Genomic DNA, 16,263 nt, shown 5'->3' on the forward strand with positions numbered 1-16,263 from the left:
GACCTTATCGCCTTCCTGCTCCGAAACTTTTCCGTTCCGCCGCTTCCCGGGTTCCGTCTGGTGGAAAAGCAGAGTCTTATATAAGCAATCTACAATACACTACTTGCAACTCTACTGGATACATTTAAGAAACTACATTATAATATCTCAGCCATTGGGTACATCTAAAAGGTCACATTATAATATCCCAGCCCCTTGTGGCACCTCTGGTATGCATAAACATCTTTCTTGCTGTGAACCTGCTTCCCTCCCAGGGCTGCCTTCTCCTCTCACCCCCAAGGTCATAATGTGCCCCAACTTATCTCTTTGTTATCACAACAGTCTTTGCTATCATCAATGTACGCTGGGTTTTTTCCTCTGTTTACCTCAGGCGGCTGTGACCGACTTCTGCAGGGAGCCATGGCCTTGCTCTCTGCAAGCCGTTCTCCAACAGCAGGGAATAGCAGCGGGTGCAGGAAGAAGAAAGAGGAATCAACAGGAACAGGGAGCTGAACAGAGAGGGATGGAGAAAGGCAACAAGAGCGGCAGGGTACAGGGCAGAGGAAGGGAAGACCTACAAGATGGGGACAGGGAGATGCTCCAAGCGAAACGGAAGATACAGGTGAGCAAAAAAGGTTGAGCAACACCAGAAAGAGAGGAGTCTAGGAGAAAGACAGGGAGGGACCAGGACACACAAGAGGGATGACAGGGGCCCAAGTGCTCGGGACTTACTGCAGTTCTCCGCGCTGCCAGGAGAATTTGACAGGTCGGACTTTTCACCAACCGCCCCAACCTAGGGCAGGTGAATCACATGTGTCTGGCACACAGGATCTCACACAGAATCCCAGAATCATCTGGGTTGTAAAAGCCCTTGAATCGCCTCCAGTCCAACCATGAACCTCACCCTGACTGTTCCCATCCCCACCAGATCCCTCAGTGCTGGGTCAGCCCGACTCTTCAACCCCTCCAGGGATGGGGCCCAAAACTGAACCCACTCATTGAGGGGCAGCCTCACCAGTGCTGCGTACAGGGCTCAGATCCCTTCCCTGTCCCTGCTGGCCACACCAGTGCTGACACAAGCCAGGATGCCACTGGCCTTCTTGGCCACACTGCTGGCTCATTATCAATTCCCCTCCAGGTCCCTCTCTGACTGGCAGCTCTCCAGCCGCTCCTCCCCAAGCCTGTAGTGCTGCTGGGGGTTGTTGTGGCCCACATGCAGAACCCAGCCTCTGGCCTCAGTGAAACTCCTCCAGTTGGCCTCAGCCGGTTGTAGGATTCGATTTTCACCTGCACTTTATCTACGAAGCTTAGGAGCAGGGCATGGCACAGCTGAAAGTCTTCTCGGCACAGCACACGTGGAGGGTGATGGAGGCTGTGTGCTGTGTCTTACTCCAGGCCCTGTTATTGCCACGAGAGCCTAGATGGCTAGTAGTACAAGGCAGAACATAATTTAAAACTATCTATTTAAGACAAATCTAGGATCTATTTTGCTCTCAAACATTTCCTTCCTACATGATCAAATGAAGCGTTTTGGTGAAATATTGAGTGACATCACTTACAAAGAATAGAAAATCCAACAAAGTGCCTTGGGAACAAAGTATCTGAGAAAGTCTAAATTGAAAAATGTGAGAATAAAAAAAAGGGCATTAGAAAAATCTATATGCGCACACACACACAGATATATACACAAAATTCACCATAATGCCCTATTTTATTCAAACAGAATACAAATGATCTAATCTTTCTTTAATTTTCATGAGCAAGTAGAGAAGTTTTCCTTCTATTTTAACTTCAAATAATGTTTTTAAGTGTTAAGATTTTGCTCTGATCCTGTGCATCCCAAGTCAGTAGCAGTTGGCTTCCACAAGACAACAGCCCTAGTGCCTGGCTGAGCTTCACTGGCCTTGCACAGGAGGATATAGCACCAATTTTGAATGGAAATTCACAATTCCATTTGAAACATTCTTAAATAGGATTTTGAAGAGATAATTATTTAAATACGTTAGACACGACTGGTTACAGTACTGGAGGATTTTATTCTCTTTTACATTTTCATGCAGCAGTGATGAAAGTGATGGGGGTTTAGTTCATTATGACGACAACAGCCCCAATAACTCATGCAACTGCAGGAAAGTTCTGTGTTGTTCTAATCCTCCTCCAACATGTAGCCTCTTCAACCAGGCCCACAGAGTGTTTCTTTGTCCAACTTGTGACAAGAGTATTTACATTAAATCTGCAGCAATGGAGCTGGGAAGCCCTGGAAATCCAAAGAGAAAAACACATTAACATTCTCACATGTGTGATTGCCGCCTTTGCTCTTTTTCAGCATCTTTTGCTGCATTAGTAATATCTTCTATCTCAGTTTGGAATTACTATTTGTTCTTGCTCTGTGAATCTCTAGAGCAAAACCATGTCTGTCTGAGCAAAGCAAACTCCCTGGCTGTGGAGGAGCGGCACACGTTCAGCGGCATCCAGGAGCTCCTGCTCAGCCACTTTCCTTGGCGGCTGGCAGTCAACAACCGCAGGTCCCTCTCTGACTGGCAAGAGAAATGGAGGCCAAACAAACTGTGGCTCTTGACACAGGCCACTTCACATCTGCTCGTAGCCGTAGCCGTGGTTAAGGATCATGCCAGTGGCTACAGGTACCGCCCCCATGGGAACAAGTATGAGGGTGGGAAGCTCAGGCAAGTGGGACTTTAAAGCATGGTCAAGATAACCTGGCACTAGTGATGAGAAATTCATCAAGGATAGACTTTGATCTCCAAACCCTAGAAAAGAAGAGGAACACCCTGGAACATAAAGAGAAGGTCTGGGATTGTGCTGACGATGAAATAGTGGACAACCTGGCACAGCAAACAACCGATTAATTAATGTGGCAATGAAACTAACTTTTGAGTGTCCTGGAAGGGAACCGAAGGGGCATCACCACTTCAGCCTCGCACAGAAGCAGTGTTGTAGGGCACTTTCTTCAGGGACTCCAGGAAGAGCTGCTCCTTGTCTAAGTAAGCACGGTTCTGAGAGGGGAACGGGGCAAAGGGGAAGGGAAGAGAAAAGAGAGGGGTGGATGTAAGAGGTATCAGAGGGTGCCACAGAAGGGGGCTGACAGTCCTGGGTGTCACTCAGGAGGGAGGGAAGCATCCCAAACCCTCCCTCCTGCAGTCAGCAGTGGGCAGGTACCATCCGTGGCACCCCCTGGGGTGTGGGGGCTCCCCCCGCCCCGAGCCCACAACCTCACGCTCTGAGCAAGACCCACAGCGGAAGCCTCAAAGAGCAGCCCCGCCTGGGGAAGGACCCAGCAGGCAATCGGGGAGCCGACAGGAGAGGACAGGGACATCATGAAGCCGGAGGCCAGCTGGCTTCTCTCAGCCAGGGACACGGCGAGGACAAGTGCAACCCCACAGTGCTGAGGACCTTGTCCGCCAGCCTGAGACCAGCTGCGAGGATCCACCCGTCCGTGCTTCTGCCATCACTCCTCTAGGTGCCCGGGTCTTCTACAAGCCCGCCCAGCCCCACAGCTCAGTAATGATCTTAGCCACAGCCTGGGCTGTCTCCTACCAGGCTCAAATCAGGTTTCACCCAGCCCTGCTCCCACCCAGCACGTCTGAAGCCCCTTCCCACCCCAGTCGCCCACCACCTCACCTGCAGGACCCGGTACTTCATCATCGCCACTGTGGCACTAAACTCGGCAGAGCTGGCACTGGCCACGAGTTTCTCGACAGCGGCCTGGAGTTCCTCGACACCTCCCAGGCTCCCTATGGAACAGAAGCCCGACTGTGTGATGCTGCCACCATCAGAGGATCCGCAGATGGAGACAACACAGCATCCCTTCGGGTGCTGCCTGCGGGTCCCTGCAGCAGGGTCCTCCCCACGCTCCCAGGGCAAACGGGCATTAACCCACCAGCCTCTCCCTTCCTGGCCCCTCTGCCCTCACCTGGCACTGCCCTGGTTCAGAGCTTCGCGAGACGAGGAGGCCAACTCCTCCCGTCTGAGGTTGATACGCAGGGCAACTAAAACAGCCCCCAGGAACAGCCCAAGCCTCCCAAGAATGGGAATACAAGTGCAGCTGCCCCCAGCACGTCCCTCCCCACCAGCAGCAAGCACAAAGCCTTACCCGGCACACTGGAGGAGCCTGTCAGAGGGGCACTGGAGTCCTGCTTTGCTGTCCGCACCATCGTGGGGTGGTTGGACAGCTCCTGGCGCAGCTGTTGAAGTTGGCTCATCTGCTTAGCCATGCTCAGCCGACCCTGTCCCGTCCCGGGGAGAAAGGGAGAGATGTTGGCAAAGGTTCGGGCCCTTGGCACGGCAGCCCCAGGCACAGAAGGGAAGCCGAGGGTGTACTTGCCTGGTGCAGACACTCTTTCTGCTGCCTGAACTGCTCCAACTGCCACTGCAGGGCCTGCAGTCTGGACTGGTCCTGCGACTCGACCCTGCGTGCCTCCTGCAGGGCTCGCTGCCCTTCCTCGTACTTCTGGGAGGAGAGCTGCAAGGCAGAGCGGCTGGGGAGGATGGGGACAGGGACCCTTGCTGCCCTGGGCCCAGCAGGACTCCTTTAGGCATCCCCTCCTTCCCCTTCCTGGACAGGCTTTCCCTCCTTGCTCTCGGAGGGCAGTGGAAGCCCAGCTTTGCTGCCAGCCCGTGTGCCGCCGGCAACGGCAGCGCAGATGCTCCCCTTACCTTGGTCGTTCTTTTCATCTCCTCCTCCTGCAGCCGGACGCGCAGTGCAGCCTCATTCACATTCTCCCTCTCTGCCTTCAGCTCCTGACAAAGCTTGTCCTGCAGCTCTTTCTCCCTCGCCAGCTGCTCCTCCTGGGCTCTCAGTGTGTGGTCCCACAACTTCACCTTGGCCCACTCCTAGGATGGGCACAGGGGAAACCAGCTCATGACCTGATCCGTCCTGGATGCTCTCTCGTGTCTCTCCAAGAGATGGGAAACATCTGCCCCTGATGAGCTTCTCGTGTGTGCCAGTCTGGGGTGCAGAGCAACTCCACTAGCTACTCCAGCAGCACCCTCACCCCCCAGCCTGGGGCTCTTCCCGGAACAGCCTCATTCTCACCACCCCAAGCGATGTCTCTGCCTCCAACAACTCAACGACTCCCCTATAGGCAGGACCCACCCGGCAGCCTGCCAAGCGGGTGCTAGAGGCCATGGGCTGGGGCTCTGCTGCGGTACCTTGGCCAGGCTCCTCACGGGGCCCTCTCCCTGGGAGGCCATGGGCGGCGCTCGGGCCGTGTCCTGCTCCTTTCTCAGTGGCTGCTGCTGGGCGTCAAATTCAGCCCGCTCAGCCGCCAGCTTCTGCAGCTCCCCCGCGTGCTGCCACGTCACCGCCAGCTGCTCCTCCAGCAACACGCTCTGGAGACGTCGCCAGAGAGGAAGAGAGGAAGCACTAAGTCCCAGTTGCTGGAACATTTTTCTCCTTTAAACCCATCTCTGCCACTGAACCTCGGCCAACACCCAGAGGTTGCTTCAAGCCCCCGGCGCCTGGCAGGAACCCTGCATGGAAAGCTCTGGCCCCACGCTCCTCCGTGCAAGAGGCTGCACACACACAGCAGCCTCTTGTACCCGTGTGCCAGAGGCTTGATCTGAGGGCGATTCACCACACAACTGGGTGTGGGATTGAGGCGGCAGAGGAAGGACGCTGCAGCCCAGCACCCAGCTCTTTCCTCCACCACATGCCGCAGCGCAGCCCTGCTCAGACTCACAGGACCTGAGAAAAGCACGTGGAAATCTCCGCCCCACCTCACCTTCGCCTTCTCCAGCTCCACTCGCTCCAAGAGCTGCTGCGTCATCGCTTGTTTCTCCTCCTCCAGCGATTCCACTTTGGAGCGCTCCGCCAGCAACCTCTGGTGCTCCTGGGTTCAGACACAGAGGAGACACAGATGACACTCGCAGGCTCCAGCCCAGGGACCGCCAGTGGGCAAGACCCATGGCCCATCCCCAAACAGGAGGGCTGAGCTGGGCAGAGGGCACAGGGCGGGCTCACCTCCAGCAGCCGGGTCTGCTCATCCAGCCTGGCCTCCAGTTTAGCCACCATCTCCTGGAACTGGCACCCATCCTCCTCCGCCTCCCTCTGCTGCTGACAGAGGCTGTCCTGGAGCTCTGGGGAGAGGCAGCAGTGGGGCCGTGAGCAGCATGAAGAGGCAAGCCCCACTCTGTCTACCCCATATTCACAGAAAAACTGCACGCACTTGTGCTCAGCACCTTCTGCACATCCCCCAGGACACCATGTTGGAAAGGAAAGACCCTGAGAAGCCCAGTGACCGAGGCAGGCAAGGCTCTGCCAGCCTTGGATCCAGGCCTCTGACTGACTCGGAGCACCTTCTCCCCATTTCATAGGTGTCCCCAGCCCCGGTGGGGACCCCGTGGCCATTTTGGCGCAGAGGAATGGCAGACATACCCTTGAGATACTTCTGCTTCTGTGCCCCCATGGCCACCTCCTGGGAGGTTGTCTGCTGTGTGGCCTCCACCTTCTGTAAAACGTCACACAGGGTGCCGTAGAACTTCTCCATCTGATCCACGACACCGTTCAGAGTCCTGCAGAGAGCAGCGAGGGGAGGGTCACCCCAGGGGGACACACCTCATCTCCCCACGATGGAGAGGGGGACGTGTGGTGAGCCAAGGGCTGGGCAGCCCTGCCCTGAACCCTTCTGGGGCAGAGTAGAGCAGTATCCCTGCATCAGCAGAGCTCAGTGTCCCTGGAGGCAGGGGCTGGGAGAGGGGGTGGCCTCTGGTGCCACGGTCCAAGGCTGCTTCCCTGGAGCACAGGGAACACCGTGGCCAGGGACCAACGCAGGAACACAATGGCAGCCATCGGTACCTGGTGTGCGAAGTGGCGCTGATCACCGCCTCAATCTCCTGGTCCTTCAGACACTTCAGCTGCTGGAGCTGCTGCTCGTGCTCTCTGCGCAGCTCCCGCACAGACACCCTGCAGGACACAGGCAAGGAGCCCACCACGGGCTGTTACAAACTGGGGCTCCCCAGGACAGGCAGTGGGGACGAGGCTTGGTCAAGGGCCTGGGAACCAGGTCCCAGGAGCTGAGCTGGCACGGGGCTCTGTCTCAGGGCATCCACTGACAGGCATCTGCACTGGGCACGGACCACAGCTTGGGGGGACGGGCTTCTCCACTAGAAACTGATTTCTCATTGACCCCCAGTGTGTGGGCAGCAACGACTCACTGACCGGGATAAAAGGGGGTTGTGGGAGATAAAACACTGGGCTTAGCATCTCGCACAATACAATGCATTTACTCGGAAAGGACGTCTCCAGCCACATCTCCCTCTATCTGGCCACAAAGCAAATCCCCATTCCAAACGCCGCCCAACTGCTTCTGGAGGCTCCTGTCACCATGGCCCCAAACCACTCCCCAATTCCTCTGCCACAACCAGCAGCACCGGCCCCACACCTGCCACTCTCACCTCTGCAGCTCTCGCAGCCGCTCCAGCTCGGCCAAGTGCTGCGCCAGCAGCTCTGCCCGCTCCTGCTCCGCCTCCTGCCTCTGCCCCAGGAGCTGAGCCACCAGCTGCTCCTTCTCCTGCCGCAGCCTCTGCTCTCGCTGCCTGCAGGTCTCCTCTAACATCTTCACCTGGCTCCTGCCCGCAGGAAGAAGAAGTGTTACCTTCAGGTAGGAAGAACCTTCAGGGCAGCAGTTGGCCCTCTCTACCCACAGCTCACACGGGGATTTCAGAGCCAAGCGGCAGCGCTGGGGGTGCGGGGAAACACGTGGCTCTCCGCAGCCTGAGCCCTGCCTGGGGACATGCTGGCCCTGGGAACAACTCCTCCTCCTTCTGCCCCACAGGACAGGGTGGGTGAGAGCAAACCCTGCCCTTGGCTCATCTGTGGGGCTCCTCTCTGCCCACACCAGCTCCACACCCACACAGATGTGGGCCTGCCTGCCCCAGGGACGGATCTGGGCAGCGCCCCAGTGCTCCCCGCCCCCGGGGAGAGGGACAGGGCTGTAGGCAAGGCCCTTTCAAAGGAAGGGAGCACGTGCTCTCGCCTGTGGGTACCTGTGGGTGCTGTCGAGGAGTTCCAGGTCCTCCTGGTGCCGCTGCCGGAGGATCTCCAACAAGAGTTTGTCCTGAGCCCATGCCAGCTCCAATGTCTGCACCTGCCGGGCACCCAGGGAGAAGGTCCTTGTACTGCCCAAGGGACAGAGCTCCCACAGCAGCACTTGCTGGCCGCAGCCTTCTCTGGACAGGCAGCTTCCTCCACTCTGCCTGTGCCCCTGATGCCACTGGGAGCAGGCGTGGCTCCTGCTCCCCTATCCAGCAGGCCATGGGGCTCACCTGGCTCTCCAACTCCGCTACACGGGCCTGGGCACGGAACAGCGCTGCCCGACAGCCCTCATGGAGCTGGGCCGCGGGAGCCCCCAGCTTCCTCTCATGCAGCAAGCCCAGGCCTGGAGACTCTGCCTACAGGGACACAGATAAAAGACACAGGCCCTTCAGCATCCAGGGCTTTGTGCTGTGGCCATCAGCCCCTAAAGGCAGGCACGTGCCCCGTAGGCAGCTCTGCCCAGCCTGTGCCTGGGGAACTCTCAACACTGTGCAGGCAATGCAGGGCTGCAATGCACATGATTTACAAAGCAGCCACAGCACACACTCTTTGGCCTCACAAATACAACTCCTGGCATCTCGGGGCTCTCCGAAGCCTTGGCCTGCATCAACACAGGCTCCCAGGGATGCAAAGCAGGGCACAGCCATCCTCCTGCCCAGGGAGCACAGACAGGGCTGGGAGACCCTGAGTTGGCAGGGGAGGGCTCATGATCACCACCCTGATCCTGCACCTCGCGGGGGCACAGGCCCGGCACACCTACCTGAGCCAGCGGGGCAGGGCCCTGTGTCTCCTGCTCTCCCGGGAACAAGGCTGTAGGGACTGAAAAGGGAACAAGTCTGTGACTCAGACAGGCCAAGGGCAACCACTACCTCCCACAAGGATGAGGGCATGGGTCTCCTTGGCAGAGCGAGAACGGTCCTGCTACACTCTGGCAGCTGGGGATGGGGACAGAGGCTCAGATAGGCTCATCCAGACCCGCATTCCTACCCCACCCCACGCACAATGGTGGGGACTCTGCTCTGCAGAGTAAGTCTGGGGGAAAAGCACAGCTCCTCCTCCATCTCCATCAACTAGGGAGGAGGCTGGGTCCCCTCAGCCACTTTCAGTGGCCTCTCGAGTGGTGCTCAGCCTCAGCCCAGGGCAGGAGGGGGCCTGCCAGCACACAGCGCTAGTGGCACGAGGGTTGGGGCAGCAGGAGGGAAGAGGGAGAGAGAAGGGACAGCATGAACTTAGGTTCACCCATTTCTGAGAGAGAGCAAGTCCCCAGCAGCCCTCTGAAACCCCACAGGCAGCACTGTGGAGCTCAGTGTGCCCCAGCACCGTGTCCCCACCACGCCACAACACAGGCATGGTGGCATCCTGCAGCCTGGCAGCCCCCTCCAGAAACGGCTGGGTAAAGCCCGGGCAGCGCTCACATGGACAAGGGCGATGCTGCGGCTCTGGCCTTTTTGTGGCTGGTTGTTCTTGCAGGGCCAGGAGGGGCCCTCTCTGCATTCTGCTGCCCAAACTCTACAACCACACAAAACGCACCTGGGGCGCTGGCATCTCTGGAGGGATCCCACTGTGCTGCCTCCGACGGCTGAGCTGAGCCTTGTTCAGCGGTGCTGAGCCAGGGGAGCGGTGGCCTGCGTGGGCACAGAGACACGGGTGATGCACAGCAGTGCATCAGGGAGAGGCGCCCAGACATTCTCCTGCTCAGCACTGCTTGGAGTTTTTAAACTTCAGAGCCACCTGCCCTCCCGCTTACAGAGGTGCCAGGGCACTGTGATCCCCCCGCTGGGTACCAGCCCTCCCCATTGCCCCATCTCCCACACACAGCTGCTTTCTGCAGGACATCCCTCCCATGGAGGACGCCTGAAAGGCGAAGGCAGCCTTACCTGGAGCTGTCTGTGCTCACTGTCTCGGCCTGCACGGTGGCTGCCTGTGGCCGTGCTCCTGGGGAGGCTGCTGACTGGCTGCAAGCAAAAAGCATCCTACGTGGGAGAGCCAAGGAGGCGAGGAAAGACAAGATCCTTTCCCCCCCCGCAACGCCAGCTCCTGCCTGTCAGGGGAAAGCCTCTGTCCCACTCAGCTGTGCCAGGATTCAGCCTCTGGGCTGCAGGGGGAACAAAGACACCTCAAAACCTCCCTCGACGCTGCTCCTCCTTGATGCATCTACCCCCTTCCCCTGGGCAGCAGCAGCCCCACCTAACAGAGCCCTGCTCACACCATGGGACTCTCTGTCTGAAATTCGCTTCCCACTCCCCTTCAGTGGCACAAGTCTGGACCTGGGTCCGTGCCAACTCAGCTGGAGGAGAGGCTTTGCCTCAACGAGGAGGAAGGGCAATGAATGCAGGAACCAGAAGCACGGGGAGGAGCTCCTGGGGGTGTGCTGATCCAGGACAGCTCTGCGGAACTCCTCACAGCACTGTGTGCCCTCTTGGCTACAACTGCAAGGAGAGCCCAGAGCTGTGAGGGCACTGCGGGCTGGATCACTGGGACACAGCCCCACATAATTACCCCAACCTGAGACAAGACAGTGCTTCAAATTAATTTCTCAGATCGGAGCCCAGGGTTTCTGAGAGCTCCTGCTGGACAGTCACATGCAGAGCAGACGGGAGCGCTGCGGCAATCAACCATGCCTTTACCTGACAGGAGAGCAGCGATTCAGCCCTTCAACTGGGGCTTCCGAGGGCTTGGCGCTCCTCTGCTGGGCCTTCGCCTGCGCTTGGGCTTTTTTGCGTGATAAGGCAGCGCTCAGCCAGTCCTCCTCCTCCTCCACCGGGGCAGGTTTAGCAGCTGCCTCCTCTCCAGCTGGGAGCTGTCTGGCAGGGGCAGGCCGCCCAGCTGTTGCAGGATTGGCCTTCGGTGGAGATGACAGCTCCAAATCCAGAACGTCTTCATCTTTCAAGCCCAGCCAGTCACCTCGATTCCTGCGGCCCTGCATGGGCCTCCGGCTGGCTAACGGGGGAGCTTTGGAGAGGGGCTCTGCTTTAACTTCACTGCTCTTCTCGGCTGAAAACCTGCTGTGAGGAGAAGCAGCTGCATCCCTGCCTGCGAGGGGACACCGGGAACCCTGCCCGCTCCACTGCAGGGGCAGCATGGCCGGTGCCTGGAACTCCAGACGCAGACGGCACAATACCTCACAGGCTGCCTTCTTGCCGGCTGGCCCTTGGCTGTAGAGGCCACTGAGGGCTGGTAAGCTCCAAACACATAATCCTCCTTGCGCCAACCCTCTTCCTTCTCTGTTCAGACAAGTGGCCTTGACTCAGCACCCAGAGGAGCAGCCGGCTGCAAAGACTCCAGCCCTCCTCCTCCTCCCGCCCTGCAATTCCCACTGATGTTGCTGCCTCTGGGAAAACACCGCTGGAAACCTCGTGCCCAGAAACCGGACAGCAAGGGGTCTCCTCAGCACAGCTGGGGAAAACTTTTGTTGGGACTCAGCTCACGGCCAAAGGCAGCCGAGTTACAGACCCTGTGCAAATGCTGCCAAGCTGCCTCAAGGGCACAAAGGGCATTTCCCCTGCAAGGGCAGTAGAAATCAAGCTCGCTTGCCCAAGCCAGTGCTGCCACCTCTGCAGCCCTTCCCAGCATCCCTGGCTCTGCTCACCCGGCTGCTTTTGGGGGTACTTCTGTGTGACCTCCCGGCGCTCTCCCAGGCCTGGCTCTTCCAGGATTCTGGACACGGAGCCTCGTCCCAGCAACTCGTCCAGCACGGCGCGGGCTGGCCGGACCTCCTCTCTGCTGGGGACACAGCGGCAGATGGGTTTCTCCCAGAGGCAGGGCTCTTCCTCCTCACGCAGCCTTGCCAGCCTGCTCTGGCTCTTCTCTGCCACACAAGGCTGCTCCTGCCCCTTACGCAGACCCACAGGCACAAGCTCAGCATCCCCCACCCACCATGGTGGCACCATCTCAACACACAAGCCATCCCCTCCTTTATTCCCGCCCCCCTTCACTGCCCTTACTCTTCTGCCTTCTTGCCATCTCTTCCCGGGCTGCTGCCAAGTCCCATGGCATCCATCAGGTCGGTGATGTCCTCGTCAAAGGTGATCTCCTTCCTCCTCCACGTTGGGGCCGTGGTGCGCAGAGGCGTCTGGGCTGCACGTGGCTCTGGGGGGGTGAGGGAGAGAATCCCACATGGTAAGAGGTTTTGAGCTAGACTTGGGGGCTTGTCTCCCTTTTTTTTTTTCTTTTTTCTTCTTTTCTCCCCCCCAGCAAGAGATCAGAGCAGCCCTGACTGCTCTCAACTCTCAGGACCGTTTACAGAGTCACTTTTAAATAGCTCTTTTCAGTGACCAAATCTCACAGCAAGTGACAAACTACCGCCTGGTCCGTGGCCACTGATGGGACATTGCTGGGTGTCACTGAGGCTTCCAGCTCTGGGGGACACCAGCAGTTTCTTCAGCTTTGCAAGTTTCCACTCAGATAATTCCTCCCCGCCTTTGCCCCAAGTCCCTCTTCCACCAATGCACCTTAGTCCTTGCCCCAACCCACCAGCAGCTACTCTCTTCCAGAGAAGATTTTTCAGGGTGAAAGGAGGTTTGAGGGGACTACCAGACCCACTGGCATCCCTGCTGCAGCAACAGGAGACACGAGTGCCTGTAACACGGTCACACTGCAGCTCAATCCCACCCAGAGGTGCAACTGTGCTTTGGGGTGCATCAGCAATGCCCTCAGCCACCCAAATCCTGACCCAGAACACTGGTTCTCCTCTGGCAGTGTGCAGAACAGGCTGGATGAGGTCCAAGGGAAGATCTGAGACTCCAGTCCCAGAAAGGAAAAGTCAGTTCTGTAACCTCTAGCACACTGCAAATATTGAGCACTCGGGGAGCTGTTACCACCTGTAACCCTGCTACGAAGCTGCTCCCTAAAGGGCCACTTGTTGGTTAACAAGAGATGCCACTAGCTGGCTTTCCTTTAACCTTTGGACATCACACAAACTCATCCAGGCTGCTGATTCATTTAATACAAAGAGGATGCATCAAGCAACCCTGCTCACCTTGCTCCTTGCTCTGTTTTCCTTGCTTCTCAGGGATGCTTTCAGCACCTGTCAGAGTTGGCTTCTTGGGAGCATCCTGCTCCTCATCAGACAAGAGCCCCGACAGAGGATCATCTAAATCTGGCAGTTACCCCGCAGGGGCAGAAAATAAAACAATCAAAACAAACAAACCAAGGTTATTGAGAATGACGCCTCTGTGCTAAGCCAAACACTGCTCCACACCATGTGCACGTGGGGACAGGAGATCATCTCTGCCCAAAGCCACGAATGCAGACTCTGCACAGATCTGGGACACTTGTGAGTATCTCAGCATTGGGGTGCTTTAACGCTCGACTACTCTTTAGGCAATAACAAAGGGGAGGAGGAAGCCCACCTCCATCACCCCAAGCCAATTAGTGATTGGAACAGATGCTGACCTCAGGTAAAGCACGGGCTCTGATAGCCAGATCTCAGCTGTGCCAGGAAACCGGCTCCCATCTGGGGAAGGGGGACAGAATCCCCCCCTCCACAACACAAGGGTCTCCCAGTGCTACAGACAGGCATTAAAAACCAAAGCAGGGCTGAAAAAGCAAACGCCCTTAGGAATCCTCTCCCAGCCCCACCCTGGGGAGGGCCTCCAACACCAAGCAGTCTTTTTTCTTTTCTTCCTTTGGTCACCTCTAAGGGATGAGGTTGGCACGGGCATCGCAGGGGTGAAGGATGCTCTATGTCATTAACCAGCCGAGCCTTTGGGTGACAGAAGAGGCAAGCTACGGGCAAAGAGCAAGGACAGAGTCCTCAGCTGCCCCCACACAACCACGTGCTGAAGGGAAGTGACATCCTACCTTCAAAGTTAAATTTCCTGTACTGTCGGGAAGCAGCGAAGGACGACAGGGGCTTCTTCTCCATCGCAGGTCCAGACTCTCCTGCAAAGAGAGGCCACAGCTCTCACAGACAAGGTCCTGCAGAGATGTCCTTTTCCCACCCTGGCCAAGGGTCACTTCTCTGGTGGCAGACCCCTTCCCTAAAAGCACATCCCGGGACACACAGTCAGTCCCCTCATGGCCCTGTGGGGTGGCAACCTCTCTGGAGGGGCCTCCTTGCAGGCAGAGAAGGAGAAAAGGAGGTCGTCAGGCAGGTCATCCACAGACTCTGAAACCAGACACATGAAAGGTGTTGAGGCAGAGGAGCTCACCACGCAGGTACAGACAAGCTCCCAGTTTCACTATGCCTTGCTCTTTTGAAATCCCCCAAGCATAACACTTTGGTCTTAAGCTCTATCAGTGTAAGGCCTTCCTACAGACAACTGCCAGCACTTGACCCAGTATTTTGCAGATAAAAGAGTTCACTTCACTTAGCCAAAAAGGAGATCTCTTTATCAAGGAGCCTGCAGCTTCCTGTTCAGTCACTGGCCACAAGCAGCCCTTCAGCTGGCAGTTCTCACCCCACAGTGTCTCAGAGTCCCTGGGCAACCCCAAAGGCCCCGCTTCACTGTCCGGGGCTGCCAGAGTGCCCCAAACAGGCACCTGGGCTTTAGGTGAGGCAAAGACCTGAACTAAGGGCAGATATTCTGCCCCGGTCTGGGGAAAGCCCGCAGGAAAGGCCTGCAGGACCCCCATAAGCAAACCCCCTCGTCGGCAGACGCAGGCGAGCGTCTCTACTCAGCAAGGAGACGACGCCTCAGCTGCACCTCTCAGACAAGGCCCAGGAACCATCGCCGTGGCCAGGACCCCACCTGAGCCCGCTGCCCGGAACGCTATGCAGGGCAACAGGGATTCTCGTGCTCCGTGCTTGCTTTTTCTCAGAATGGGGCTTGGTGAGCGTTTTCGGTACCTACCCTGGAAACTGCTCTGGGGTTTCCCAGCCTACAGAGAAAGGCAAATTCCCTCAGAGAAGGGCGCAGGTCCGGCTCCTCCTCAGAACACGCCGCAGCCAGGGGCACGGGTATCCAGAGCACCCCACAAGCAACAGCAAAGCCCCTCCCGACCCCGATGGCTGAAAAACGGCCCCTCAAACGCCCCAAGCGGTCCCAACTCCGGCGGCAGCGGCGAGCACAGCCCCTCCCGCCCCCCGCGGGGTCCCTGCCGCCCCCGAACTGAGGGGCCGGCGCCACAAACCCGGATTCCCCGGGCCCGCCCCAGCACTCCCCGCACTCACCACCGCGGCGGCCCGGCCTTCCCCGCTCTCCCGCCGCCTTCCCGGCTCCTGCCGCTCTCGCCTCCGCCGCTCCCTGCAGGGGCACAAGGGTCTCCTCAGCGCCCGGCCCGGCCCGCGGCACCCCCCGCCTCCGCCGGCCCACGCGATCTCCTGCTCTGCCGGGGCCCCTCTCAGCCCGCCCGGCCGGCGCCGCCTCGCCCGCCCGCTCGGAACAAGGCTCCAGGCGCTGCCCAGGAGCCCACGAAGGAGCGAGTCCCGCCGCCGTCCCGGGGAGCCCCTGCCGCCGCTCCGCCTCGCCTCGCGCCCAACGGCCCAACGGCCGCCGCTCCGCACGCGCCGCGCTGCCGTCCCGCGCGGCTCTTAAAGGGACAGACACCCCCGCGGGCTGAGACAGACCCTGGACACCGGGAGACGCTCCAGTCGGACACCCGGGGGACGGGGGGTTTGCTGCACCCCCAAAACGTGCCTTCAGAGACAGCAAGCTGCCGTGGGCACAAATCAGCAGCCCCACGGGGATTTAAAGCCCCGTCTTGGTGTTTCATTGCTAAAGGAGAATCACACTCTCCTCCTCGCCAGCCACCCCAAAAGCAGCTGAAGCAGGAGGTACCTGCCCGAGGCCAGGCCCTGGGGGTTACAGCTCGAGGCCAGCCCTCGGGCCTGCCCAGTGTGGCAGTCGCTGGTCCCAGCGGCACCAGCAATTCCAGCCTGGGCCCAGGAAAGCCCCGAACACCCCAGCTGGCACTGCCCAAGGGCTCCTTCTACAGCCTTCACCAAAAGGTGACGGTTTTTATGAGGCACTCCTTCAAATCAGACTGGAAACCACGATCACAGAGCACTCCTTTCAGCACTCTTCAAGAACAGTGTAGCTCACGTGTCATTACTTGACACTGAAGTCACTTATCCTCGAGTGCAAGAGGCTCAACTCTTGTGGAAATGGCACCATCGTGTTTTGTCCAGAGATGGACAAATCCTCACAAGGACGCAGGCCCCTTTGACAGGGTCGGAACGCTGTTTGCTGACCACGAGACACAGCAAGTCAGATCAGGTTGTGGCATTCAGGTAACACCGCTAACAGCAGCAAGAGGAAAAAGGAGTGTACAATATCCTCCCCCTGGAT

At 58.2% G+C, this 16,263-nt stretch overlaps 1 protein-coding gene across 5 annotated transcripts in view; it reads right to left on the reverse strand.

The window, feature by feature from the left end:
- The window catches only part of LOC113486860 (fas-binding factor 1 homolog), a 37,984-nt gene extending 24,072 nt beyond the window's left edge, over nt 1-13,912 (reverse strand). The window contains exons 1-23 of one of the 5 annotated variants that reach the window (XM_026861176.1): nt 13,835-13,912; nt 13,011-13,130; nt 11,977-12,121; nt 11,622-11,752; nt 11,154-11,256; nt 10,660-11,037; nt 9,910-10,005; nt 9,563-9,657; nt 8,793-8,851; nt 8,263-8,388; nt 7,984-8,084; nt 7,393-7,566; nt 6,794-6,901; nt 6,374-6,510; nt 5,960-6,075; nt 5,721-5,828; nt 5,149-5,328; nt 4,654-4,830; nt 4,322-4,459; nt 4,091-4,223; nt 3,619-3,731; nt 2,869-2,993; nt 2,060-2,236 (exon numbers count right to left, since the gene is read on the reverse strand). In XM_026861176.1, coding sequence (XP_026716977.1) covers nt 2,910-2,993; nt 3,619-3,731; nt 4,091-4,223; nt 4,322-4,459; nt 4,654-4,830; nt 5,149-5,328; nt 5,721-5,828; nt 5,960-6,075; nt 6,374-6,510; nt 6,794-6,901; nt 7,393-7,566; nt 7,984-8,084; nt 8,263-8,388; nt 8,793-8,851; nt 9,563-9,657; nt 9,910-10,005; nt 10,660-11,037; nt 11,154-11,256; nt 11,622-11,752; nt 11,977-12,121; nt 13,011-13,130; nt 13,835-13,898 — 2,886 coding nt within the window. In that variant the 5' untranslated portion in view covers nt 13,899-13,912 and the 3' untranslated portion in view covers nt 2,060-2,236; nt 2,869-2,909. Of the gene's footprint in view, nt 1-2,059; nt 2,237-2,868; nt 2,994-3,618; nt 3,732-4,090; nt 4,224-4,321; nt 4,460-4,653; nt 4,831-5,148; nt 5,329-5,720; nt 5,829-5,959; nt 6,076-6,373; nt 6,511-6,793; nt 6,902-7,392; nt 7,567-7,983; nt 8,085-8,262; nt 8,389-8,792; nt 8,852-9,562; nt 9,658-9,909; nt 10,006-10,659; nt 11,038-11,153; nt 11,257-11,621; nt 11,756-11,976; nt 12,122-13,010; nt 13,131-13,834 lie in introns of those variants that run through there. The other 4 variants (XM_026861175.1, XM_026861177.1, XM_026861173.1 and 1 more) reach the window with 4 other exon arrangements.
- Between the last annotated feature and the right edge of the window lie 2,351 nt (nt 13,913-16,263).

This window comes from Athene cunicularia (assembly GCF_003259725.1).
Source record: "Athene cunicularia isolate RWA chromosome 18 unlocalized genomic scaffold, athCun1 chr18_part1, whole genome shotgun sequence".
NCBI lineage: Eukaryota > Metazoa > Chordata > Aves > Strigiformes > Strigidae > Athene > Athene cunicularia.